Raw genomic sequence first — 27,126 nt, 5'->3', positions numbered from 1 at the left:
CAATTATTGCAGTGGCTACAATGAGAATAGGAAAACCAACATAGAAAACCTAGAAGCCAATGCTTTTCAGCATTCAAAAAATACTTCTTCCTGATTTAAAACCTAAAAAATAAAAAATATATTAAAAACCAAAACAAAAAAAGCATACAATTTTTATTTGTCATAAAATTATGAAGATCTTAATTGTTTATTCAAGGAACATAGAAAAATAAATTTAGAATCATAATACTTGAAATTATTAATGGGAAGCCAAGTACCAGAAAGCTCCAAAACTATGCAATATTATACAGCTACAGCAAAAATTTCACTATAACACAAATAAGGGGCCAATAAAACTTCATTGATATATAATGCAGTATTGTCTATTTGCAAGGTCACTTAAATTTGCATTATTGCAAAATTTTTCAAAGGATTAGATTATCAAAGGGATTTGTGGATTTCACAATTTTTCCTTAATATGTTTGTTGGCTTTTGACATTAGGACTCTATTTTCACATACAGAGCCACTTCAGTGCTCCTCAAAGGGTACTGGAATAAAAAATAAGGAGACTTGAGCCCCAACCTCTAAAATCTGTTACTTGTCAGTATCAGGTATACAGAACTACAGTCCTCTCTAAGATCCGTGGGTTTCCTTTGCTCACTGTACAATCGCCAGTGCCTACATCAGCAGCTGGCAATATATTAAGACTTTGATAAATATTTGCTACCTCAATGATGGAATGAATGAAAGAAAACTAAAAACTATGGTAAATAAAAATACTATCCTAGAGCAATTTGTATCCACTCTTAAGTAGTAATTTATAGATTCTTCTCATTTAAATGATAAACTTCAGAATAAAGTCTTATCTATTTTATTTTTTCTACTAGTGTAACAGAAAACACAGTAAAAAGTACTAGACCAAGAGTAAATGTTTCATTTTTGATTAATCATAAGGATGGGGAGGAAAATTGAAAATATTCTGAGAGAATATAGGTAAATACCGATTGATACTGGTAAAGAGAAAACTTTAAAGAATTCAATTTTCAATCATAGTATTTCATTTTAGAAAAGAGCAAGCTGAAGATATATTTTGGTTTCCATTCCTTAACAGAAGTCTGATACCTTTCCATTGCAAATATTAGACTCTCTGTTAATGGTAAGATCTAACTTGTGTTTTAGTGAAGACAAGCAATGGCTATCTATGGGGGTAGATAATTACCCTTTTCCTCAGGCAATAAACGTAATCCTCTGGCACGCCGTTGGCAATTTGGAGGTAGGAACCCTTGAGCACAATGGCATGCCCCTTTGGAATTGCACACCTAGGATAAATTTTAGAAATTTAAATGATTAAAGTGTTTTTTCATAGAAAGTGAAAAATATGAGACGATCATTGTGTGTAATTTTATGCCTTAAACTTGTTTACGTGGTTTATGTAGCAAATAATCCACAAATCAAATACTTGGTTTCTTAGACCAAAATACACTTTTAAAATAGAAACAGGAATAAAAGTATCTGTAAACTGAGGTTCACCATATTTACATTACAAACATTTAACACTTTCAAATGTCTATCAGCAAATAATGTGTGTGTTCGTTTTGAAGGAAACAGTGAGCCTTCCAGTGATGTGCTGGAGAGAACTTGGACAATCCCTCAGAGCTAACTGTGAATAGGTCTTCTCTTCTCCATGTTCAGTGAGGCCATGGTGTAGTTTGAAGTCTTCTGCACCACCAGATGAGAACTGCACCCTTATCCAGATAGCTGCTAAATATTAATCACTCTTAATCAGGACTGAGTTCTGTTTCATTTTTTCTTAAATTTATGTATAACATTTACTTTATTTGAAAAACGGAGATAAAGGTAGATAGATCATACAGAGAGAGAGAGAGATAGTGCTCTTTTATGTTGTTTCACTCCCCAAGTGCTCAAAACATCTGGGGATGGGCCAGGCTAAAGTCAGGAAACAGGAACTCAATCTGGATCTTCCACGTAGGAGGTAGGGACCCGAGTACTTGAGACCTTCACCCACTGCCTCTCAGAGCACACATCAGCAGAAAGCTGGAGATGGGAACAAAGCCAGGACTCAAATTCAAGTACCCCAATATGAGATGCAGGCATCCCAGAGAAATTTCTAACAGCTATACTTGTATGATGTGTAAAGAAAAGGCATTTTGTATTTCAAAGGGACATTAGATACATTCAGCATAACATTAGAAACCAATACTTTCTGCAGTCTAAATTAGATTGATAATAGTAAACACATGTGTTGTACTTACTGTGAATCTCTTTTCTGAGCACTATATTAATTTTCTCAAGAAATAGGTTATGTTAAATTACAACATAATTTCACAGGGTACTTTATAAACTTTTCTTTTTACATATGTAAAATTCCTATCTCCAACAGGAAGAAACATTGTCAGCCTCATTCTCAATACATTAACTTATTTGCTCAAGTCTACAGTATACTAATTATGCTTCCATAATTCATTACCCATACCACAACAAAAACAATAATTATAGTTAAATAATTAAATATTTATCTAATTTTTACTTTGAGCCAAAAGTTACATATGGGAAAAGAAGAGATATAAATATACAACTCAGTAAGTTCTTCAGATAGAACTATGTAATCTACACCATTATCAAGAAATGGAACATTTTCATCATTTCACAAGATTCCTTTGCCCCTTACCAGTCAATCTTTCCAACACCAAAAGTTACACCATAGTCTGTTTATGGGAACCATGTGGTGAGAAAATGGTCCCCAGGTTCTCCACACTTGAAAGTTTGGATAGTTCTCCATAGTTCATCCAAGGCTTGGATGTTTCTGTGGATCCCTTACAAACTCATCCACATAAGTTACTCACCAGCAGAATAGACATTATGAGAATCTCCTCTAACCTGGGCTTGGGGCACTCTCTAGTGCTAAAATGAAATATAGTCAATATACTCAAATTCTAAATAGGCCCACTGTTTAGACTGGTTACTGATTGTTTTATATATCATTTCATTCTTCCTTAATCTTTTTTGTGCTTTTGTAGCTTTCCGTTATGATAAGGTTGAATTCTTTTTTTTGACAGGCAGAGTGGACAGTAAGAGAGAGAGACAGAGAGAAAGGTCTTCCTTTGCTGTTGGTTCACCCTCCAATGGCCACCGCGGCTAGTGCACTGTGGCCGGTGCACCCCACTGATCCAATGGCAGGAGCGAGGTACTTATCCTGGTCTCTCATGGGGTGCAGGGCCCAAGCACTTGGGCCATCCTCCACTGCACTCCCAGACCACTGTAGAGAGCTGGCCTGGAAGAGGGGCAACTGGGACAGAATCCGGTGCCCTGACTGGGACTAGAACCCGGTGTGCTGGCGCCTCAAGGTGGAGGATTAGCCTACTGAGCCGCGGCGCCGGCCAAGGTTGAATTCTCTTTATCTTTTGTATTTTCGTACTACAGTATGTATTCATGATGACTATTATTATTCTTTTACTTCTAATGTTGAGCACTTCAGGATTTTGTAAGGTTCTTCTGGTTGTGATAAATTCACTTAGTTTTTGTCTGGGAATGACTTTATTTCTCCCTCACTTGTAAAGGATAGTTTTGCTGGATATAGTATTCTTGTTTAGGAGGTTTTTTTTTTCTTTCAAGACCATGAATATATAATCCCATAATTTTCTGTTCTGTAGGATTTCTGCCAAGAAATCCGCTGTTTTTTTCATGGGTTTTTGTCTATATGTAACTCAAGACTTTTCTGTGTCTCCTGGATTGTCTCCTTGTCCTTAACTTTTGATAATTTGACTATAACATGCCTTGAAGAATGTCTTTTGATTGAGTCTGGTTATGATTCTTTGAACTTCCTGGGTCCAGATATCCATATATCTTTTAAAACAAGGAGAGTTTTCTATTATGCTGGAGAACATCAGAATTTGTTTCTCCTAAATAACTGTATTGTTGTACCAGTTATCTAACCACTATGTCTACCTCTGCTCTCAAACCTTTTCTAGCTCCTAGTAACCACTATCATATTCTCTTCTACCAAATATACTACTTCTACACAATCAACCTTTTAAACTTTCATATATGAGTGAGCACATATGGAATTATCTTTCTGTGCCAACTATATTTCACTTATTATAATATCCTATAGTTTCATCTACTTTGTTGCAAATAACAAGAATCCATACTTTGATGGCTACTACATTGTGTATACACATATACACAACATTTTCTTTTCCTGTTAATCCACCAATGGACACTTTGCTTACTTTCCTACCTTGGCTATTGTGACTAGTATTGCAATTAATATGGGAGTGCATATTCTCTTTAATAAACTCATTTATTTTCTTCAGATATATACCCAGCAGTGGTATATATACCACTGGGATAGCTGGATCATTTTTGAGATACCTCCATACAAATTCCATACTGGCTGTATTAATTTACACTCCCACCAAGAAAGCATGAGAGTCCCTCTTTCTCCATATCCTCACCAGCATTTTGGATTTTTACTTTGTTAAAATAATAATCACTGGGTCATGGCTTACTTGGTTAATCCTCCGCCTGCGGCGCTGGCATCCCATATGGGTGCCAGTTCTAGTCCCAGTTGCTCCTCTTCCAGTCCATCTCTCTGCTGTGGCCCAGGAGCACAGTGGAGGATGGCCCAAGTGCTTGTCCCCTGCACCCACATGGGAGACCAGAAAGAAGCACCTGGCTCCTGGCTTCGGATCAGTGCAGCGCTGGCCTTAGCGGCCATTTGGGGAGCGAACCAATGGAAGGAGGGCCTTTCTCTCTGTCTCTGTCTCTCACTGTCTATAAGTCTACCTGTCAGATGAAAAAAAAATAATAGTCACTGTGATCAGGATGAGATATTTGATTACGCTTTTCATTTTGCAGTTTGCTGATGATTAGTTATTTTGATCATTTCTTTCATATACTTATTGGCCATTTGTATGCCTTCTTGAGAGATGTTTATTAAGATCATTTATCTATTTTTGACTAGAATATTTGGAGATTCTTTGTGGATTTCTTTTAGTTCCATAGACATTCTAGACATTAATCCCTTGTTGGGTGGAAAGTTTCCAAGTATTTTCTCACATTCTCTAGGTTTCCTCTTTCCACTTTTGCTTCTTTCCCTTGCTGAGAAATATGCTGATAAAATTCTGTTCACTTTTTATTTGTTTTTTTTTTTTTGCTTTTGTTGCTTGTATTTGTGGACTAGTATCCCAAAACATCATTACCTATACCAATTTATTGAAGTTCTTCCTGTGTTTTCTTCTAACATATTCACTGTTTCACACCTTTCTACTATGGCTTTGATCTATATTGAGTTGATCTTTGTATTTTAGTGAGAGCTGGGGGGGGGGGAGCTAGAGTCTTTCTTCTACATGTTAATATTCATTTTTCCCAGCACCATTTACTGAAGAGGCTGTTACTTCCCCCAACATATGGTTTGGACAACTGCATTGAAAATCAGCTATAAATAGATGAAATTATTTCTAGGTTCTCTATTCTGTTCCATAGATTTATATATCAGTTTATGTTGGTACAATGTTGTTCCCTATAGCTTTTTAGTGTGTTTTGAGACCACGTGTTGCAATGACTTCATCTTTGCTATTACTGTTTAATATTTCTTGGGCTACTACAGGTATTTTGTGGTTCTATAGAAACTCAGGATTTTTTGTGTGACAGAAACTAATATTTTGATAGGGACTACACTGAATTTTTAAATCTCTTTAAACAACATGGAAATTTTAACATTCATTCTTGCAATCCATGAATATAGGAGCTCTTTCCATCTTTTTATTTGTTGTTTTCTTTAATTTCTCTTATCAGTGTCTTACAATTTTCATTGTATAGGTCATTTACTTCCTTGGTTAAGTTTACAATGACTTTATTCCTTTGTGCCTATTTTGAATGAAATTGCTTTCCTGATTTTCAGCAAGTATTTTATTGGTATATAAAATACTTACTGATTTACTTTAAAAGGAACTAACACTAATTCTTCTTAACTATTCAAAAAAAAAAACCTAGAAGTAATTTTTCCAGACTCATGCTACAAGACCAGCATTACTCTCATGTCCATACCAATTAAGGATATGACTAAAAACCAAAGAAAAATTACAGTTTAATATCACTGATGAACACAGATGTAAATGTTTCAACAAAATACTAACAAATCAATTCCAACCATACATAAAAAAGATGATACACTATGATTAACTTGGATTTTTCCCAGAAATTCAAATATTGTCCACATACACAAATCCACATATGGAATATATCATATCAACATAGTAAAAATATATATAATAATTTCAGATGCTGAAAAAGCATCCAACAATATTTAATGTATTCCTTTATGACAAAAAAAGTTCAACAAATTAAGTATAGAGGAAATGTACTTCAACATAAAAAAGGCTACATGTGACAGATCCACAGACAACATTGTGCTGAACAGGGAAAATCTCTAACAACATAGTACTGGAAATGTTAGAGCAGTTGGGTAAGAAAAGGAAATAGAAGACATCCAAATCAGAAAGGAGGAAATCAGTTATCCATATTTGCAAATGACATGGTTCTATTTATAGAAAAATCTAAAGGCTCCATTGATAGGCTGTCAGAATTGATAAAACTGCAAGATACAGTAGCTTTGAAAAGTCTGTTTCAATTGCTTACAATATTTTAACACTTCTATTTATTTATTTCTATATACTGATATTTTCTTATGTTATGTATCACATTCTCCTTCTTTACATTAAATTTACTTATTATTTATGCTGAACATTACTGATTTCTCCTTGTGAAAGGTCACCTTGCTCACTTTTGAACTTTCTTTTTTATTTTTTAAAGTTTTATACTGGATACAAACTTTGGTAAAAAATGCCCTATAAGAGCAGGATTTTTTTTATTTCCCTTAATAATTTAACAAGATACTCGAAGGAAGTTACGTCTCAAAGTCAGGACCTGAGTAAGAGCATCCGTGGCAGTAGGAGAGAAGTGATATGGTGTGACATCCATAAAAGGCATAACAGCCTAGAGAGAGAAGGAGGAACAAGGAAGTGTCTGAGGTCCCAGGTTTAGGGAATTCTCTGTTGTATAGAGAGGGTAACAACAGAGCTTAGACAGGGCCCCTCTACAAAGACCTCTCACCTGAGTGACCCCCCACTAGAGATAAGTCCTGCTGTCACAGACAAGCAACTCAGTAATGAAGTGCTACCTCGAAGACTCAGGGCTTCCAGTATTCAGAGGAACCCACAAAGTTTCCTCTCAAACTTCTCAGAGCAGGGATTGCAGCAGGGAGATGTCAGTTTAAGAAGACAGGTACTCATGAGACATTCTCGCCTGTCTACTTTCCAGGGGCCCTAGAAATATTATTGCATTCTAGCAAGACAAAATATGTCCCAGGTCCAGCTGGACCCAGCAAGGAAGCAGCAGCTCCAGAGGTCAGGTGCACACAGTGCTCTTTGCTGTAGAGGACAGTGGGGGCATAGAGGCTAGAATAGTCCCTAGTGCTTTGGAAATAAGGAGGCATGATCCATTGAGATTGATAACCAACTTCTTTCCCACTTCTTCCCAGATTCTGACACTTGAAAAACTACAGGTTGCTGCTGTATTCTTGTGTATTTGCCTATTCAGACTGCAGAGACTCAGAACTCCTGCACACTGGAGATGTATCTCACGGTAGAGTCTGGAAAATGCAATGGAATGAATTGGTGCACGATCATTTTTCAAACTGGTGAAACGTTCTACTATCATTTCCTTGAATAGCTTTTCTAAGCTGTTCTTTTGCCCCTCAGACCTTCTTGACACACATATATTTGGTCATTTGACGGAATACTGTAGATCCCAAACACTGTTTTTTGTTTGAATGATAGTGCACATGCCTGGGTGGGTGAAGTCATTGGCATCTCGAGCTCACTCTGAGTTCTGAATCAGCTGATTCACCCTGGCACAGAAGAAAGCTGGGTGCTAAATACACTGGCCACCTCAAACATCCCCTACCTCACTGACTATAGCCCTAGGTATTTCACCACACATATCTTGGGTATCATTCTGGACTCATTCCACCCACAAACCAGAGCTCCCTGACCCCAAGCAGTATATATACCCTCTGAACTGAAGTGTAAGCCTTGGGTGTCTCACCCAGGCCCAGATGCAAACCTCCAGGATAAAACATAAAAAACAATGATCCTCCTGAAGTGTAGAAACAAGAGATCGTCCAAATGTATAAAGATCAACAAAGAAATACAAGAAATAAGAAAAAGGCAGTATGACTCTCCAAAAGGAACACAATGATTCATCAATATTGGACTGTGAAGGGAAATTCATGAGATGTCTGAAAAAGAATTCAAAAGAATCATTATGTTACTCAAGAATATGAGTAAACAGTAAAATTAAATTAGGAAGTCAGTCCATGACATGGATGAGAAATCCAGCAGAGATAGATAATGAAAACAAACCAAACAGAAAATAAGAAATTTACATATTCAATAAGTCAAATACAAATATAGTGGGAAGCCTTAACCACAGACTTGATGAGAGAGAAGAAAGAACACCTGATCTAGAAGACAGGTTTTTTGAAATATCTCAGGCAAAAAAAAACAGTGTTTGGGTTCTATGGTATTCCATCAAATGACCAAATATATGCGTGTCAAGATCTGAGGGGCAAAAGAACAGATTGGAAAACCTATTCAAGGAAATGATAGTAGAACATTTCACCAATTTGAAAAAAGATATAGATATCCAAATACAGGAAATATACAGAACCCCAAATAGGTATAATCAGAAAAGATCCTCATAATGACACATTATAGCCAAACTTTCCAAAGTAGAACATAAAAAAGATATCCAAAAGTTTACATGTAGGGAGAACCACATCATTTTAAAGGATCTCCCATAAGACTGACAACAGATTTCTCAACAGAAACCTTACAGGCCAGGAAAGAATGGGAAAATCTGACAACCAATAAGGCTTAACCCTGTAAAGCTCTGATTGAGAGAATTTTTCATCACTTGGTCAGCCTTATAAATGATACTTAAGGATGTAATCCATACAGAAATAGAGAATAAAAACACAGGATCATGAAAGAATATGAAGGCAGAAACCCCCAGGTTAAAAAAAAGAAACAAAACAAATGATAGAAATATTTTTGGAAAATGGAAGGTCGAGTAATTATCAATAATAACCCTGAGTGTAAATATACTAAATTCCCCAGATAAAAAAATACAGACTGAAAGAATGGATTAAAAAACAAGACCCAAGATGTGTTTAGAAGATGTTTAGAAGAAACACATCTCACCAATAGATACACACAGAGTGAAAGGATGGGAAAAGATATTCCATGCAAACGGAAATCAAAAGTGAGCAGGAAGGACCATAATTACGGTACAGCAGTTTAAACTGCCACCTGCATTGCCAGTATCCACTTGGGCACTGATTTTTGTCCCACCTGCACAAGTTCCAATCTAGCTCCTTGATAATGTGCATAGCAAAGCAGCAGAAGTTGGCCCAAGCAACTGAGCCCTTGCTACACATGTAGGAGACATGGAAAAAGTTCATGGCTCCTGGCACTTTCCTAGCCCAGAGGTGGCCATTGTGGCCATTTGGCAGAGTGAACTAGTGGATGGAAGATATGTCTCTGTCTCTCCCTCTCTCTGTAACTCTACCTTTTTTAAAGATTTATTTACTTACTTGAATAACAAGTCAGAATAACAGAGAGAGAGAGAGAGAGAGAGTCTTCCATCTGTTGGTTCACTCCCCAGTTGGCCGTTCAGGAGCCAGGAGCTCCTTCCGGGTCTCCCACGTGGGTGCAGGGGCCTAAGCACTTGGACCATCTTCTACTGCTTTCCCAGGCTACAGTAGAGAGTTGGATCAGAAGTGGAGCAGCTGGGATCCAAACCAGCACCCATATGGGATGCTGGCACTGAACGTGCGGCTTTACCTGCTATGCCACAGCGCCAGCCCCTCTGTAACTCTAGCTTTCAAATAAATAAATAAATCCTTTTAAAATGTGAGAAGGAATAGCTATACTCATATCAGACAAAATAGAATTTAAAACAAAAACTATTTTGAGATAAAAAAGGTCAATATGTAACAAGTAAGGGATAAATTCATCAAGATTTCATATATTGAATGTATATGTACCTAATGCTATACTCAGTTTAATAAAACAAATGTTAATGGATCTAAACAGAAACATAAGTTCCAGTAAAATAATAGGGGATTTCAACACCCCATATTCATCAATGCACAGATCAACCAGAAATAATTTAACAGATGAACAACAGAACTAATCTACCCTATAGACCAAATGGGCCTAATAGATATCTGCAGAATACTGCATTCAACAACTACAGATTATGCATTCATTCAGCAATGCATGGAACATTCTCTAGCATGAACTAGCCACACAAATCTCAAAAAATTTTTATTTTTTTTTAAGATTCTTCTTTGAAAGTCAGAGATACACAGAGAGAGGAAGAGAGAGAGGTACCTTCTACTTATTGGTTCACACCACAAATGGCCACAACAGCCAGGACTGGGCAAGGCCAGAGTCAGGAGTCAGAAACTTCTTCCTGATCACCCACATAGGTGCAGGGAAGCCAAGCACTTAGGCCATCCTCTGCTGCTTTCCCAGGTACATTAGCAGGGAGCTGGAGATTTAACTGGCACCTACATGAGAGGCTGGGATTGCAGGTGGCACTTTTACCCACTATGCCACAATGCCAGCCATGAACAAATTTTTAAAAATTGAAATCATGTCATGTATTTTTACAGACCACAATGGAAAGAAGCTGAAAGTTAAAAACAAAATTAACAAATGGATACTGAATGACATGCTCCTGAATGAACAGTGTGTCTAGGAGAAATCAAAAGAGAAATAAAAAATTTCCTAAAAACAAAATAAAATGTAAATACAACATATCAAAATTTATGGGTTATAGAAACAGGAGTGTCAAAAAGAAAGCTTACAGCAATAAGTACCTACATTAAAAAAAATTGAGGCTGGCGCCACAGCTCAATAGGCTAATCCTCTGCCTGCGGCACCAGAACACTGGATTCTAGTCCCAGTCAGGGCGCCGGATTCTGTCCCGGTTGACCCTCTTCCTGTCCAGCTCTCTGCTGTGGCCCGGGAGTGCAGTGGAGGATGGCCCAAGTCCTTGGGCCCTGCACCCACATGGTGCACATGGGAGACCAGGAGAAGCACCTGGCTCCTGGCTTCGGATCAGCATAGTGCACCGGCCGCAGCGGCCATAGTGGGGTGAACCAACGGAAAAAAGGACTGTGATATTCACAGTCCAGAAATAACAAATTCAACTGGGGCTGGCACCGTGTCGTAGCAGGTTAAGCCATCGCTTGCAGCACCAGCATTCCATATGGGTGCTTCTTCTAGTCTTGGCTGCTCCACTTCTGATCCAGCTCTCTGCTACGGCTGGCCTGGGAAGCAGTAGAACATGGCCCAGGTGCTTGGGCCTCTGCACCCACATAGGAGACCCGGAAGAAGCTCCTGGCTCCTGGCTTAGGATCAGCCCAACTTTGGCTGATGTGGCCACTTGGGGAATGAAGCAATGGATGGAAGACTCTCTCTCTCTCTCTCTCCCTCTTTCCCTCTCTCCCCACCCCTTTCAAATAAATAAATAAATAAATCTTTTTTAAAAAGAAAGAAAGAACAGACTCACTAAAAGACTGAGATCTAGGTGCCAGCACTGTGGCATAGCAGGTAAACCTGCAGTGATGGCATCTCATATGGACGCTGGTTTGAGTCCTGGCTTCTCTACTTCTGGTCCAGCTCTCTGCTGTGGCCTGGAAAATTAGTAGAAGATGGTCCAGGTCCTTGGGCCCTTGCACCCGCATGGGAGACTGGGAAGAAGCTCCTGGCTCCTGGCTTCTGATCAGCACAGCTCCTGCCATTGTAGCCATTTGGGGAGTGAACCAGTGGATGGAAGACCTCTCTCTCTCTGCCTCTCCTTTTCTCTGTGTAACTCTGACTTTCAAATAAATAAATTAATAAATCTTTTTAAAAAAGACTGAGATCTACCATTGGACATACATCTTACCAGCACATTATTTTTTTAACAAGTCAACATGTTTTATCAAGTAAAATTAACAAAGCATACTATAAGGTTAAAAACACTTTAAAAAGGCATCAGAATCTGACCCCTATATGGCAAGGAAGATGGGATTCTAAGACAAGCAATTTGAAATTATGATTAACATGCTAACAGCTCTAATGGACAAAGTAGAGAGCATGCAAAAATAGATACATAATGTAACAAAAGATAGAAATTCTAAGCGTCAAAAAGAAATTCTAGAGATTAAAAATGCCTTTGATGAGCTCATGAGGAAAGATCTCTAAGCTTGAGGATTTTTTTTAGAATTTTATAAAACTTAAAAACAGAGTTAAGATTGAAAAAATAGAAGGAATATGAAAGAACTTTGGGACAACTAGAAAAGTTTAAACACATGTGTAATGGGAAAGCCAAAAGGAGAGTAAAGAATGGAATGGAAGAAGTAATTAAAGGAAGAATGACTGAAAATTTTCTGAAATTATTTCTTATATCAAATCACAGGACCTGGAAATTCAAAAAATATCAATCTGGGTAAATGTCAAAATTTACACCTAATCGTATAATTTTCAAGCTACAGAAAATCAAAGATAAAGAACAAATTTTGAGAGAAGCCAGATTAGGTAAAACATGTTATCTACAGAAGTACAGTGATAAAATTACATTGGATTTCTCTTCGGAAACCATGTGAGCACAAAGAAGTTTACAAGAAAAAATCACCAACATAAAATTTGTAATCCTATGAAATTATTTTACTAAAGTGAAAAAGAAATACTGCAACAAAAACTGAGTGTATTTATCAACAGCCTTCAAAGAAATATTTTAAAAAGCTACAAAAACAATCAAATACCTTGGAATAAACTTAACCAAGGATGTTAAAGATCTCTACGATGAGAATTACAAAATCTTAAAGAAAGAAATAGAAGAGGATACCAAAAAATGGAAAAAAAAATCTTCCATGCTCATGGATTGGAAGAATCAAAATCATCAAAATGTCCATTCTCCCAAAAGCAATTTATAGATTCAATGCAATTCCAATCAGGATACCAAAGATATTCTTCTCAGATCTAGAGAAATGATGCTGAAATTCATATGGAGGCAAAAGAGACCTCGAATAGCTAAAGCAATCTTGTACAACAAAAACAAAGCCGGAGGCATCTCAATACCAGATTTCAGGACATACTACAGGGAAGTTGTAATCAAAACAGCACGGTACTGGTACAGAAACAGATGGATAGACCAATGGAACAGAATTGAAACACCAGAAATCAACCCAAACATCTACAGCCAACTTATATTTGACCAAGGATCTAAAACCAATTCCTGGAGCAAGAACAGTCTATTCAATAAATGGTGCTGGGAAACTGGATTTCCACGTGCAGAAGCATGAAGCAAGACTCCTACCTTACGCCTTACACAAAAATCCACTCAACGTGGATTAAAGACGTAAATCTATGACCTGACACCATCAAGTTATTAGAGAACATTGGAGAAACCCTTCAGGATATTGGCACAGACAAACAGTTTCTGGAAAAGACCCTGGAGGCGCAGGCAGTCAAAGCCTAAATCAACTATTGGGATTGCATCAAATTGAGAAGTTTCTGTACTGCAAAAGAAACAGTCAGGAGAGTGAAGAGACAACCGACAGAATGGGAAAAAATATTTGCAAACTATGCAACAGATAAAGGGTTAATAACCAGAATCTACAAAGAGATCAAGAAACTCCACAAAAACAAAACCAACAACCCACTTAAGAGATGGGCCAAGGACCTCAATAGACATTTTTCAAAAGAGGAAATCCAAATGGCCAACAGGCACATGAAAAAATGTTCAAGATCACTAGCAATCAGGGAAATTCAAATCAAAACCACAATGAGGTTTCACCTCACCCCGGTGAGAATGGCTCACATACAGAAATCTACCAACAACAGATGCTGGCGAGGATGTGGGGAAAAAGGGACACTAACCCACTGTTGGTGGGAATGCAAACTGGTCAAGCCACTATGGAAGTCAGTCTGGAGATTCCTCAGAAACCTGAATAACCCTACCGTTCGACCCAGCCATCCCACTCCTTGGAATTTACCCAAAGGAAATGAAATTGGCAAACAAAAAAGCGGTCTTACCCTAATGTTTATTGCAGCACAATTCACAATAGCCAAGACCTGGAACCAACCTAAATGCCCATCAACGGTAAACTGGATAAAGAAATTATGGGATAAGTACTCTTTAGAATACTATACCGCAGTCAAAAACAATGAAACATGGTCATTTGCAACAAGATGGAGGAATCTGGAACACATCATGCTGAGTGAACTAAGCCAGTCCCAAAGGGACAAATACCATATGTTCTCCCTGATCGGTGACAACTGACTGAACACCAAAAAGGAAACCTGTTGAAGTGAAATGGACACTATGAGAAACGGTGACTTGATCAGCATAGCCCTGACTGTTAATGAACAACTTAATACGTTGTCCCTCTTAGTAGATTTTTTTGTCTGTTCTACTTAATATGACTGGTTTAATTCTGTAATTAATACACAGTTATTCTTAAGTGTTGAAATTTAACTGAAATGTGATCCCTGTTAAACATAAGAGTGGGAATAAGAGAGGGAAGAGATGTATAATTTGGGACATGCTCAAGATGACTTGCCCCAAATGGTAGAGTTAGAAACATACCAGGGACTCCAATTCAATCCCATCAAGGTGGCATGTACCAATGCCATCTCACTAGTCCCAGTGATCAATTTCAGTTCACAATTGATCATAATGAAAGGACTGAGTCAAAGGGAGCACATAAACAAGTCTAGTACCTGCTAATACTAACCGATAGAATAAATAAAGGGGAGAGTGATCCAACATGGGAAGCGAGATACACAGCAGACTCATAGAACAGCAGATGTCCTAAGCAGCACTCTGGCCTCAGAATCAGCCCTAAAGCCATTCCGATCTGGCTGAAAAGCCCATGAGAGTATTTCAGGCATGGAAAGCCAAGACACTCTGGCAAAAAACAAACAAACAAACAAACAAACAAACAAAACCACCTAAATGAAAGATCTCTGTGAGTGAGATCCCAGTGGAAAGAACAGGTCTTCAAAGAAGGAGGTACCTTTCTCTGAATGGAGGAGAGAACCTCCACTTTGACTATGACCTTGTCTAAACAAGATAAGAGTCGGAGAACTCAAAAGGCTTCCATAGCCTTGGAAACTCATGACTGGAGCATAGGGAGATTACTGATGCATAAATAGGAGTGTCAGTTTGTCAAGTCAACAACAGGAGTCACTGTGCACTTACTCCTCATGTAGGATCTCTGTCCTTAATGTGCTGTATATTGAGATTTAATGCTATAACGAGTACTCAAACAGTATATTTCACTTTGTGTTTCTAGGGGGTTGCAAACTGTTGAAATCTTTACTTAATGTATACTAAACTGATCTTCTGTAAAAAAAAAAAAAAGAAATTATCAATTCCCAACTTGACTCTCACTGGGATTAAACATGACAATAGGTCTGATCTGCTTTCATCATCATTTAAAAAATCATGTATTATTTTTCACTTTATGTTTCTGTGTGGGAGCAAACTGTTGAAATCTTTACTTAATGTATGCTAAACTGATCTTCTGTATATAAAGAGAATCGAAAATGAATCTTGATGTGAATGGAAGGCATGAGATGGAGTGCGAGAGGGGAGGGTTGCGGGTGGGAGGGACGTTATGGGGGGGAATCCATTGTAATGCATAAGCTGTACTTTGGAAATTTATATTCATTAAATAAAAGTTAAAAAAATAAGTTTTGTGAAAATGAAAATTATATGCTGGAAAATCAATTTTAAATAAAGAATGAAGAGAATTTGACAATGATAACATAAAGCAACAATTTTCTTATTAATTGATCTAAGAAATAATTATTCAGATGGATTCATTGGTAAATTCTACCAATGTAGCATGAAATAACTTCAGTTTTCTACAATCTCTTCCAGAAGATAGAAGCAGAGGGGATATGCCCTAATTAATTATTCAGGCCAATATTGCACTAATACCCAAACAAGAGAAAAATATTACAAGAAATGTAAAATACAAATGCTTCATGAATATAGATCAAAATATCCCCAACAAAGTATTAGCATGCTCAATTATTATATATTATATATTATTATATATTACATATTACAAATGATTATATATTACAATCTAGTGATATTTACCCCAAAGTATACAAGACTGGTTGAATGTTAAATTTAATTCACCACATACAAACAGGTTAAAGAAGAATCATATTATCACACCAGTCGATAAAGAAAAGGTATTTAACAAAACAAAATCCATCACCCATTCATGATAATTTTAAAATTCAATTCAATTCTATTCAATGTGTTCTGTAAAACTAATTATGGCTCCTGAATATAGTTATTCAGACCAACTCACATGTAAATAAGATAACAGAGCCCGGCACATCTAGGGACTCAATAAACACTGAAAAACTAGTGAATGATTACTCTCAAGAGAGATGTGATTCAGGGAAACATAGGCTTACTTACTCCATTTCCATGGCACTGTTGTCGACAAGTATATGATTGACTTTTAAGTGTTCTTGATTCTACACATAAACGATTTATACAAATCTAAAGAAAAATGTACGAAAAAGTCAAAAAAATTCAGCCAATATATATCAAAATCAATAATTGCATAGGATAAAATCAATCACTCAATGCTATAAATTTCTAGGTACCACTTTCACTGTGTTCCACTAATTTTGAGAAGTTGTATTTCATTTATTTCAAAATGCTTTAAAATTTCTGTTCAGTATTCTTCTCCACCAATGTGTTATTTAGAAGGATGTTATTTAATCTCCAAATATTTGAGGATTTTCCAGGTAACCCTAATGCAAACTATGAACTTTAGTTGATAAAGATGAGTCAGTGTAGATGCACCAAATTTATGACTATGGTGTAGGTTGTGGATTGTGGGGTTGGTTGTGTGGAATGTAGATGGCAAAAAGTACATGGAAACCCTTTGTAGCATATAGTCAATTTTGCTATAAACCTAAAACTAAAATAAAATAAATAATATTTAGAAGTTTTCAGGCAGGAACTAGGGAATATCAATGAAATAAGATTGGTCATGCCAAAAAGAAATTAATAATCAAAGAACAACTTTTTATTAGAATACAATGAAATGTAAAAAAACTATTCTTGAGCACATAGTTAAAAGAATGTATTGCATCCATTGGACATTAAAAAATTTGCACAGAAAATCAACTCAATATAATCATAGCACATATTGTTTTCATAAATTATGAGCTTTACTAGATCCCCCTAAGTATTTAATGTATATAATGGGATCTTTTATTAAAACATAATAAAGGAGGCATGTATTGTTTGTTTCAGTTGTTAAGTCACTCTTTGGAATACCATATTTCATGTGGAGTGCCTTGTTCAATCCCAGCTACTCCACTTCTGGTCCCCCTTGCTGCTACTGCTTATCCTAGGAGGCAGCAGATGATAGTTCAATTTTTTTTTTTTTTTGACAGGCAGAGTAGACAGTGAGAGAGAGAAAGGTCTTCCTTTGCCATTGGTTCACCCTCCAATGGCCGCCGCGGCCGGCACACTGCAGCCGGCACACTGTGCTGATCTGATGGCAGGAGCCAGGTCTCTCATGGGGTGCAGGGCCCAAGCACTTGGGCCATCCTCCACTGCACTCCCTGGCCACAGCAGAGAGCTGGCCTGGAAGAGGGGCAACTGGGACAGAATCCGGCGCCCCGACCGGGACTAGAACCTGGTGTGCCGGCACCACAAGGTGGAGGATTAGCCTAGTGAGCTGCGGCACCAGGCCCAGATGATAGTTCAAATATGTGGGTCCCTCCCACCCATGTTGGAGACCCACACAGAGTACCAGGCTCCTGGCTTTGGCCTGACTCAGCCCTGGCAGATGTATGCATTGGGGAGTAAACCAATAAATGGAGATCTCTCTCTCTCCTCTCTCTCTCTCTTTCCCTTTCCCTTTCCCCCTCTTTCCCTTTCCCTTTCCCTCTCTCTCTTCCTCTCCCTTCTTGAAATAAAATAAAACTAAACATCTTTAAACTTAATGAGATACTGATAACTTTATTACAAAATATACCATAAATGTATGCATATCCTTTTAAGTTTAAGGATAGAGTAAGCAGGGTGTTGTGGCACAATAGATTAAGCTGCCACCTGCATGTCTGCACCCTATATGGGCACCAATTAAAGTCCTGACTGTTCCACTTCCACTCCAGCTCGCTGCTAATGTTCCTGGAAAAGTAGTGGAGAATGTTCCAGATGTCTGAGCCCCTGCCACCCATGTGGGAGACCCAGATGGAGTTTGAGACTACTGGCTTCAGCCTGACCCAGCCTTGGCCATTGTGGCCATCTGGGGAGTAAACTAGTGGTGGAAGATCTCTCTCTCTCTAACTCTGATTTTCAAATAATATATACATAACTCTTTAAAAAAGAGTAAGCAGGGGGTAGACATTTTGCCTAGGGGTTAAAAAATGCCTGGGTTTGAGTCCCAGGCTCCACTCCTGATTCCACTTTCCAGTTCAGTCACACCTGGAAGGCTGCAGGAGATGCCAGACGAGCCCCTGCCACTCACATGGAAAACCTGAACCAAGTACTTGGCTTTTGTAACATGAACTAGTGGATGGGAGCTCTCTTACTCTCTCATTATGTCTTCCTATCTGTCTCCCTCCCTCCCAAACAAGCCTTTAATTGAAAAAATGAAGTGTACCAAATGGGAAAGTACTAGGGATAGATAAAGTGTGCCAATTGGGATGCAAAGTACTAGGGATATATCCCCAACTCTGTTACTTACAGCAGTCTCAGCTTTTCTAAATTACAGTTTTCCTACATGAGCAAAATGCATTTCTCTAAAAATAGAAAAAGTAAATGGCATTTCAGTTGTAAGTCAAAACGAGATGATGAATGTGAAAATGCCTCATTTTACACATTAATGCACAATACAACTCTTCAAAGAAATAGACCACAAAGCCTTTTAAAATCTGATCTTTTAAGATTTATTTATTTGAAAGGCAGAGTGATAGAATGAAAGAGAGTGAGAGCAAGAGAGAGCGAAAGAGAGAGAGAGAAGAATCTTCCATTTTCCAGTTCATTCCCCAAATGGCCATAGGAGCCATGGCTGGGCCAGGCCAAAGCCAGGAACCAAGAACTCCACCAAAATCTGTTACCTGGGTGGCAGGGACTTAAATTTTGGGCCATCGTCTGCTACTTTCCCATGTACATTAGCACGGAACTAGATTAGAAGCAGAGCAGCTGGGACTTGAAAAGTTTCTCCAATATAGGGAATAAACATCAAATACAGTGCTTAGCCCACTAACCCACAATACTGGCCACCAATATAATCCCTTTAAACCCTGAATCTAACTCTTTAACTCTTCTCTCACTGGAACTGGGAAATGAAGTGTGGTTTTTTTTAAAAAAAAATATTTATTTGAAAGAATTAGAGAGAGGTAGAGACACAGAGAGAGAAATATGTCTTCTATCTGCTGGTTCCTCCCCAAATGGCTGCAATGGCCAGAGCTGAGCCAATCTGAATTTAGGAGCCAGGAGTCAGGAGCCTGGAGCTTCTTCTGGGTCTCCCATGTGAGTGCTGGGGCTCAAGGACTTAGCTCATCCTCTGCTACTTTCTCCGGTGCATTCGCAGGAACCTGGATCCAAAAAAGAGCCCACATGGGCTGCTGGCACTGCAGGCTGAGGCTTTAACCCTCTGTGCCACAGAGCCAGCCACAGTGAGGTGTACTTAAAAACTCCTCTTGGAATGTAGCATGTATTCTATGCCTAGCTTGATTGAAATTGAGATAAGGTGCCTACTACATGAGAACACTGACTTAGAAAACAAAGTGCTTCAACATACATAATTTATAGTATTATAAAAAGCTACTGATAAAATCTGTTTTCACACATTATCTCTCAGAATTGTTCATGATATAAAAAGTATTCTATTCTTATTAAATTACCCACTGAATAATCTCAAATATTTTATGGAAGTGTTGCATATTTTAGTTGTTTTGGCTTCATGAATATATTCATAAATATATCTACTGAGCTCCCTGGCCTAAACTTCCTTCAAGAAGACATTTGCAACTTCTATGCATGAAAAGGAAACCAGTATTAATGAGAGTATGTATTTTCCCTTGTAAACTTTATTTAAACTGTAAAATTATTAGAAGTTTACCCACTAAATAAAAGTTTAACCATATTAAATAATATGTTCAAGATAACTTAACAAGTAAGTGGAAGATTCAGAATTCAAATTTATGTGCATCTGTCTTTAAAACTTACAGTTTTTACTATGTTTCTACTATTTATACTATAATTATACATATGTTTCCTCGTGAACAAAGATGAGGTTTTGAGGTAAATTTATTTCTTCTATTTTTTTTCAGACTTCTGTTGGGCTCAGATATAAAAAATTATAGTGGTAAAAATCAATAATAATACCTGAATTTTATTTAGCTCTTACATTGGGCCATGGAGTAAATGTTATCATTATCCTCACTTTACATAGAGTTGAAGTTTCTCAGACTGGTTAAGTCACTTGCATAATGTCAACAGATAAGAGATGAGATTTAATTATAATCTGCTTGATATCAGGTGGGCCCTTATAAACTGAGTTATGGAGTGACATACTTTTATAATACTAGTAGGATTCCTACTTTGTCCTTTATCTGAGGAAAATCATGATTTCCCATGCTATGAAGTACTTAACCTCAATGTATTTCTAAGACTTCTCTCCAATCTCCAACCTTAAAGTAATTGGAGTTTCCTTGCTGTAAACACGGGAATTTTAAGACATACCATTATCCTCTTAGTATCTAGAAATTAAATATATTTATTTTGTCCTCCAAATACATACAACACTAGAAATGAATAAAATTTGATTCATAAATGAATATATTAAAGTAGTGAATAAAACTAGTGTCAAATAGATTTTAAATCATTTACCCTCCCTGTATCACATTCAGAGCCGTTTTTGACCTCCAGTGGATCTGGCGCTGAACCAGCCAATTTGTAGTCTATCGTCACACATATATTATCTCGTACGTAAGCATAAATCACAGCACCATTTGCTTGATAGAAAGGAGTTCGAGAAGGGTAGGTACAAATTAATCGTCCACATATAAGATTCCTGCAAACATAATAAATGTAAATAATTATTATGCATTAAACACTTAATTAGGAATGATTTGGATTTGCTTTATTTGCTTAAAAAAGAATCACTATTTATTTATGTCAATGCACTTAGGAGAAAATGTAATTTTTTTTGACAGGCAGAGTGGACAGTGAGAGAGAGACAGAGAGAAAGGTCTTCCTTTGCCGTTGGTTCACCCTCCAATGGCTGCTGCGGCCGGCGTGCTGCGCGCTGATCCAATGGCAGGAGCCAGGTACTTATCCTGGTCTCCCATGTGGGTGCAGGGCCCAAGCACTTGGGCCATCCTCCACTGCACTCCCGGGCCATAGCAGAGAGCTGGACAGGAAGAGGGGCAACCGGGACAGAATCTGGCACCCCAACCGGGACTAGAACCCAGTGTGCCAGCGCCGCAGGCGGAGGATTAGCCTATTGAGCTGCAGCACCGGCTTAAAATGTATTATTTCTAAAACTGAAAAAAAAGGTAAAAGAGAGGGAGGGAAGAGTAGGATATCATCAGGTTCTTAGACTTGTATCTACAAATCATATTGAATCTGTTAAAAGTTCATTAAAATTAGGCCAGTGCTGTGGCATAGTAGGCTAAGCCTTTGCCTGTGGTGCCAGTATCCCATATCGGCACCAGTTCATGTCCTAGCAGCTCCTCTTCTGATCCAGCTCTCTGATTATGGCCTGGGAAAGCAGTGGAAGATGACCAAAGTGCTTGGGCCCCTGCACCCATGTGGGAGACCCAGAAGAAGCTCCCGGTCCCTGGTTTCGAATTAGTGCAGCCCTGGCTGTTGCTGGGGAGTGAACCAGCAGATGGAAGACCTTTCTCTCTGTCTCTCCTTCTCTCTGTCTGTAACTCTACCTCTCAGTGAAGCAATATTTATAAATATATTCCAAGTGATATGACATCCATCCAATTTTCATACACTCTATATATTAACTTCCACAAACAAGGGAAGACGTGATATTTGTATTTCTGGGTCTGGCTTATTTCACGTAGCATAATCATTACCAGTTCCTGCAATCTTTTATCTAATGTCAGGATTTCATTCTTTTTGTTTTTTTAAAGATTGATTTATTTATTTGAAAGGCAGAGTTACAGAGAAGCCGACAGAGAGAGAGAGAGAGAGAGAGAGAGAGAGAGAGAGAAATGTCAGTCCCCCATCCACTGGTTCACTCCCCAGATGGCTGCAATGAATTGCCGGAGCTGCACTGATCTGCCTCCAGGAGCCAGGAGTCTCCTCTGGGTCTCACACACAGGTGCCCAAGGACCTGGGCCATCCTCCATTGGTGGAGAATCCAGAGAGCTGGATCAGAATTGGAGCAGCCGCCGGGTCTGGAACTGGTGCCCATATGGAATGCCAGCACTACAGGCAGTGGCCCCACCCACTACACCATAGCACCAGCCCCAGGATTTCATTCATAATAGATTTCTATTCACTGTGCATATTATATATTTACTATCATATAATCAATGTACCCCATAATTTTATCTCTCACTATAGACGAATAAAAAATATGAGTAAATGTTACTCCTACCCTCAAAGACCTCTCATTCCAGTATTACATCTGACACAAATTCCATTAAAAATGCTACAGATGAACTACAATACTGATGAAGACTTAAGATGAGGACACATTCTAACGTAACAGTTATGGAAAACCTCACAGAATGTGAATTAAAGTTAAAATTATTAAATTTTCAACAGGAAGAGTGTGATACTGATAAACGAAAGTAGTAACAGGCAAATCAAGGAAGCACAGAACTACACTATACAAGTATGTATGTCAATCCTATAACTATGCTTTGTTAACTAGTTATTAGCCTGGTGTCTAGCACATAACTTGTTCTTAATAAATATTTTGTTAAGGTCATGGCCACAATATTAAAGAGGTAACTCTTTAGGTGCATGAGAAAGTGAACTTTATTTTATAGACACTAAGCAATCTTCATCTGGAACAAGCAACCAAGTGAGTGGAGATACAAGTTCCATAAGGAAAAATGAACAAACTTGGAAAGGAAATGTACAGCTCATTTGGGCATGCAGGGAACTAGTAAGCAAAGAGTAGCCGAGAGGCTGCCAGCAGCATCTGTGCCACAGGCCTGCAACAGATAAACCGTACCTTCTTCCATGCCCATCCAACCTGACTGCAGGCTGTTCACATCCATTCTCCGTCATGCAAATGAACCTCACTCCCCATGATGCAAAGATGCCATGATAACCATATGTGTGCTACAGCCCATGATTCCTCCAAGATTCCCAATAAAGGGGGACACAGAAGCCAGCAGTACTGAAGCTCTATCAAAATTCAGTCCTATTTGAATATTCAACTAGAGCACCTCCCTCATCCTTTTAAAGGATGACCCCAACCTTGTAGAGAACAGCAGCTCTTCTTTTCTCTTTTTAAAGATTTATTTATTTATTTATTCAAAAGCCAGAGTTACAGAGAGAGAGGGAGGGGGGAGGGGGGCAGAGCGTGAGAAAGAGAGAGAGAGGTCTTCCATCTACTAGTTTACTCCCCAAATGGCCGCAACAGCCAAGGCTGATCCATGCCAAAGCCAAGAGACAAGAACTTCATCCAAGAGACAGTGTATTACTAGTAAATTTATTATTAATAATTTATATTATTTTATTAATAAATTATTTTATTTTATTAAAATAATTATTGATAAATAATATGTTACAAAAGTAAGTGGGTATCAGGGGCCCAAGTACTTGGGCCATCTTCCACTGCTTTTTCTAGGCCATTAGCAGCAACCTGGATAGGAAATAAAGTGGCTGAGACACAAACAAGGGTCCATATAGCATGCCAGCGTCGAGATGATGACTTTACCCACTGCACCACAATGCTGGCCCTTTTCTTCCTCTTTGATAGAGGCTGTCCACACTCATGACTGAGTGTGTACCACTCTTTTAAATAAATCCTGCTTTCCTAAACCCCTTCATTAGTTCTTTCATAGGTAGAGGGAAGAGCCTGGAATACAGCCAGATGGTGGCCACAGCACAGCCAGTATTAAGGGGATTGCCCACAATACACACAGTATCATGAATTTCAATTCTGGATTGGATATAGGAGCCTAATGATCCTTCACATATAAATAATCTGAAATAAAATGAAATTTTATAGTCTGTAGCATTAGAAAGATGTCAGGGCTGGAGGTTTAGATTTGAGATTCACTCTCATGCATGGGTGTTTCTGCAGTACCACTGAAATGAGTGACATGCTTAACCTAGGGAGAGCAAAGCAAGAAAAGAAACACAGAACACAAGAAAATTATTGATATTTGTATAACAAACCTCCATCCGCAGGGTGTATATTTGTTCCTGTCTTTACCGCAGTTCCCAAAACTATCTGTTTGAGACTGTATTTCTTCATAGCAGGCAAATGGAGCATTTTTTGAACCTGTCAAAGTTAGAAATTGACTTGTATTTAAACATGTATCTGTTCTTCATTTTCACTCTTTATTCATATTTTGTATGTTACCTTTATAAAATTTTTATTAACAATCATAGTACATATTTATGGGTTGCACTGTGACATTTCAATACATTTATATAATGTATACTCCTCAAGTCAGGGTAATCATCCTTTCCCTTTCCTTGACATTTTATGATTGGAGACTTGGAGTTCCTTTCTTTTATTTGCTCATAAAAGACAGAATAGGTTACTGTGAAGTGCGGTAACTTCAATCTACTGTGTAACACTAGAAACTTATTATTTTGCCCTAATTCTGACTTGGGATATGTTTCCTTTGTCTCTCTCCATTATTAAATAATGCAAATTGTTCATAGGAAGGTTGTAAGGAAGGAGAAAGAAGTAACATGAAAGGCAAAGTTCATGGTTATTGATCTTTTTTCATCACTTTCAGAGTCATTTACATCACAAAAATAATACAGGGGAGGAAAGAGTGATATAAACTAAGAGAGCACTCTGTAAAAGGAAATAGAAAGGAAAGAAAAAGTACACAAAACTATATTTGTTCTCCTAGATTCTTTTTTAAAAGATTTATTCCATTTATTTGAAAGGCAGAGTTAGAGGGAGGGAGGGAGGGATAATCTTTCATATCCCGGTTCACTCCCCAAATGCCTGCAACAGCTGGCAATGGACCTGGCCAAAGCCAGGAGTCAGGAGTTTCATCAGGGTCTTCCACATGGGTGCAGAGGCACAAGCACTTGGGCCATCTTCAACTGCCTTCCAAGGTGCATTAGCAGAGAGCTGGATTGAAAATGGAGCAGCCAGACCACAAACCAGTACCCACATGAGATGCCACATTTGTAGGCTGAGGTTTAACCCATCATGCCACATGCCAGCCCCTCTCTAGATTCTTAGTGAAAACTCATAAAAAGACATGTCTATAACAAAATTAATGAGATTTCTTCAATAAGACATTACTTATTTTTATTTTTTTAACTTTTATTTAATGAATATAAATTTCCAAAGTACAGCTTATGGATTACAATGGCTTCCCACCCCCCATAACTTCCCTCCCACCCGCAACCCTCCCCTTTCCCGCTCCCTCCCCGCTTCCATTCACATCAAGATTCATTTTCAATTCTCTTTATATACAGAAGATCAATTTAGCATACATTAAGGAAAGATTTCAACAGTTTGCACCCCCATAGAAACACAAAGTGAAATATACTGTTTGAGTACTAGATATAGCATTAAATCTCAATGTACAGCACATTAAGGACAGAGATCCTACATGAGGAGTAAGTGCACAGTGACTCCTGTTGTTGACTTTACCAATTGACACTCTAGTTTATGGTGTCAGTAATCACCCTAGGCTCATGTCATGAGCTGCCAAGGCTATGGAAGCCTTTTGAGTTCACCAGCTCTGATCATATTTAGACAAGGCCATGGTCAAAGTGGAAGTTCTCTCCTCCCTTCAGAGAAAGGTACCTCCTTCTTTGATGACCTGTTCTTTTCACTGGGATCTCACTTGTGAAGATCTTTCATTTAGGGTTTGGGTTTTGTTTTTTTTTGTTTTGTTTTGTTTTTTTGTTTTGTTTTGTTTTGTTTTTGCCAGAGTGTTTTGGCTTTCCATGTCTGTAATACTCTCATGGGCTCTTCAGCCAGATGCACGTGCCTTAAGGGCTGATTCTGAAGCCAGAGTGCTGTTTAGGACATTTGCCATTCTATGGGTCTGCTGTGTATCTCACTTCCCATGTTGGATCGTTCTCTCCCTTTTTGATTCTATCAGCTAGTATTTGCAGACACTAGTCTTGTTTGTGTGATCCCTTTGGCTCTTAGTCCTATCATTATGATCAATTGTGAACTGAAATTGATCACCGGGACTAGTGAGATGGCATTGGTACATGCCACCTTGATGGGATTGAATTGGAATCCCCTGGTATGTTTCTAACTCTACCGTTTGAGGCAAGTCATCTTGAGTATGTCCCAAATTGCACATCTCTTCCCTCTCTTATTCCCGCTCTTATATTTTACAGTGATCACTTTTCAGTTAAGTTTCAACACTTGAGAATAACTGTGTATTGATTACAGTATTCAACCAAAAGTATTAAGTAGAACAAACAAAAAAAAATACTAAGAGGGATAAAGTATTAAGTTGTTACTTAATGGTATCTTCAGGTAGTTTAAATTTAAGGGACAAACATTTACCTATTTTTCATTCATTACTATATTGGCTGTCTATTTTTTAAATTTTTATTGTTTTTATTATTCCTGGTAAAACAAAAGCAAAAAGAAACACTTGACAACTTAAATTCAAATCCATTTCTTATGTCACAGTTTCTGTAGGGCAGAAGTCAAGCAAGGCTCAAGTGGCTTCTTTGCTTAGGGTGTCACTAGGATGAAATCCAGGTGTTGGCTGCGGTTGTCTTTCCATGTAAGATTGCAGTTTTGTTCAGAGCTCACTAGATGTTGACAGAATTCAATACTGTGTAGTTGTAGGCTTGAGGCTCCC

The 27,126-nt window shown here is 38.1% G+C and overlaps 1 protein-coding gene across 2 annotated transcripts in view; it reads right to left on the bottom strand.

Annotated features, from left to right (window-relative positions):
• Nucleotides 1–27,126, bottom strand: part of LOC103352167 (disintegrin and metalloproteinase domain-containing protein 32) — a 193,422-nt gene continuing 166,296 nt past the window's right edge. For both annotated transcript variants that reach the window (XM_070068579.1, XM_070068580.1), the window contains exons 14-18: nucleotides 24,497–24,602; nucleotides 21,008–21,191; nucleotides 16,565–16,648; nucleotides 1,199–1,299; nucleotides 1–100 (exon numbers count right to left, since the gene is read on the bottom strand). In XM_070068579.1, coding sequence (XP_069924680.1) covers nucleotides 67–100; nucleotides 1,199–1,299; nucleotides 16,565–16,648; nucleotides 21,008–21,191; nucleotides 24,497–24,602 — 509 coding nt within the window. In that variant the 3' untranslated portion in view covers nucleotides 1–66. The remainder of the gene's footprint in view (nucleotides 101–1,198; nucleotides 1,300–16,564; nucleotides 16,649–21,007; nucleotides 21,192–24,496; nucleotides 24,603–27,126) is intronic.

Source organism: Oryctolagus cuniculus, chromosome 2, assembly GCF_964237555.1.
Source record: "Oryctolagus cuniculus chromosome 2, mOryCun1.1, whole genome shotgun sequence".
Lineage (NCBI taxonomy): Eukaryota > Metazoa > Chordata > Mammalia > Lagomorpha > Leporidae > Oryctolagus > Oryctolagus cuniculus.
The sequence above is the reverse complement of the archived record's forward strand: the minus strand, read 5'-3'. Positions and strand labels throughout refer to the sequence as shown.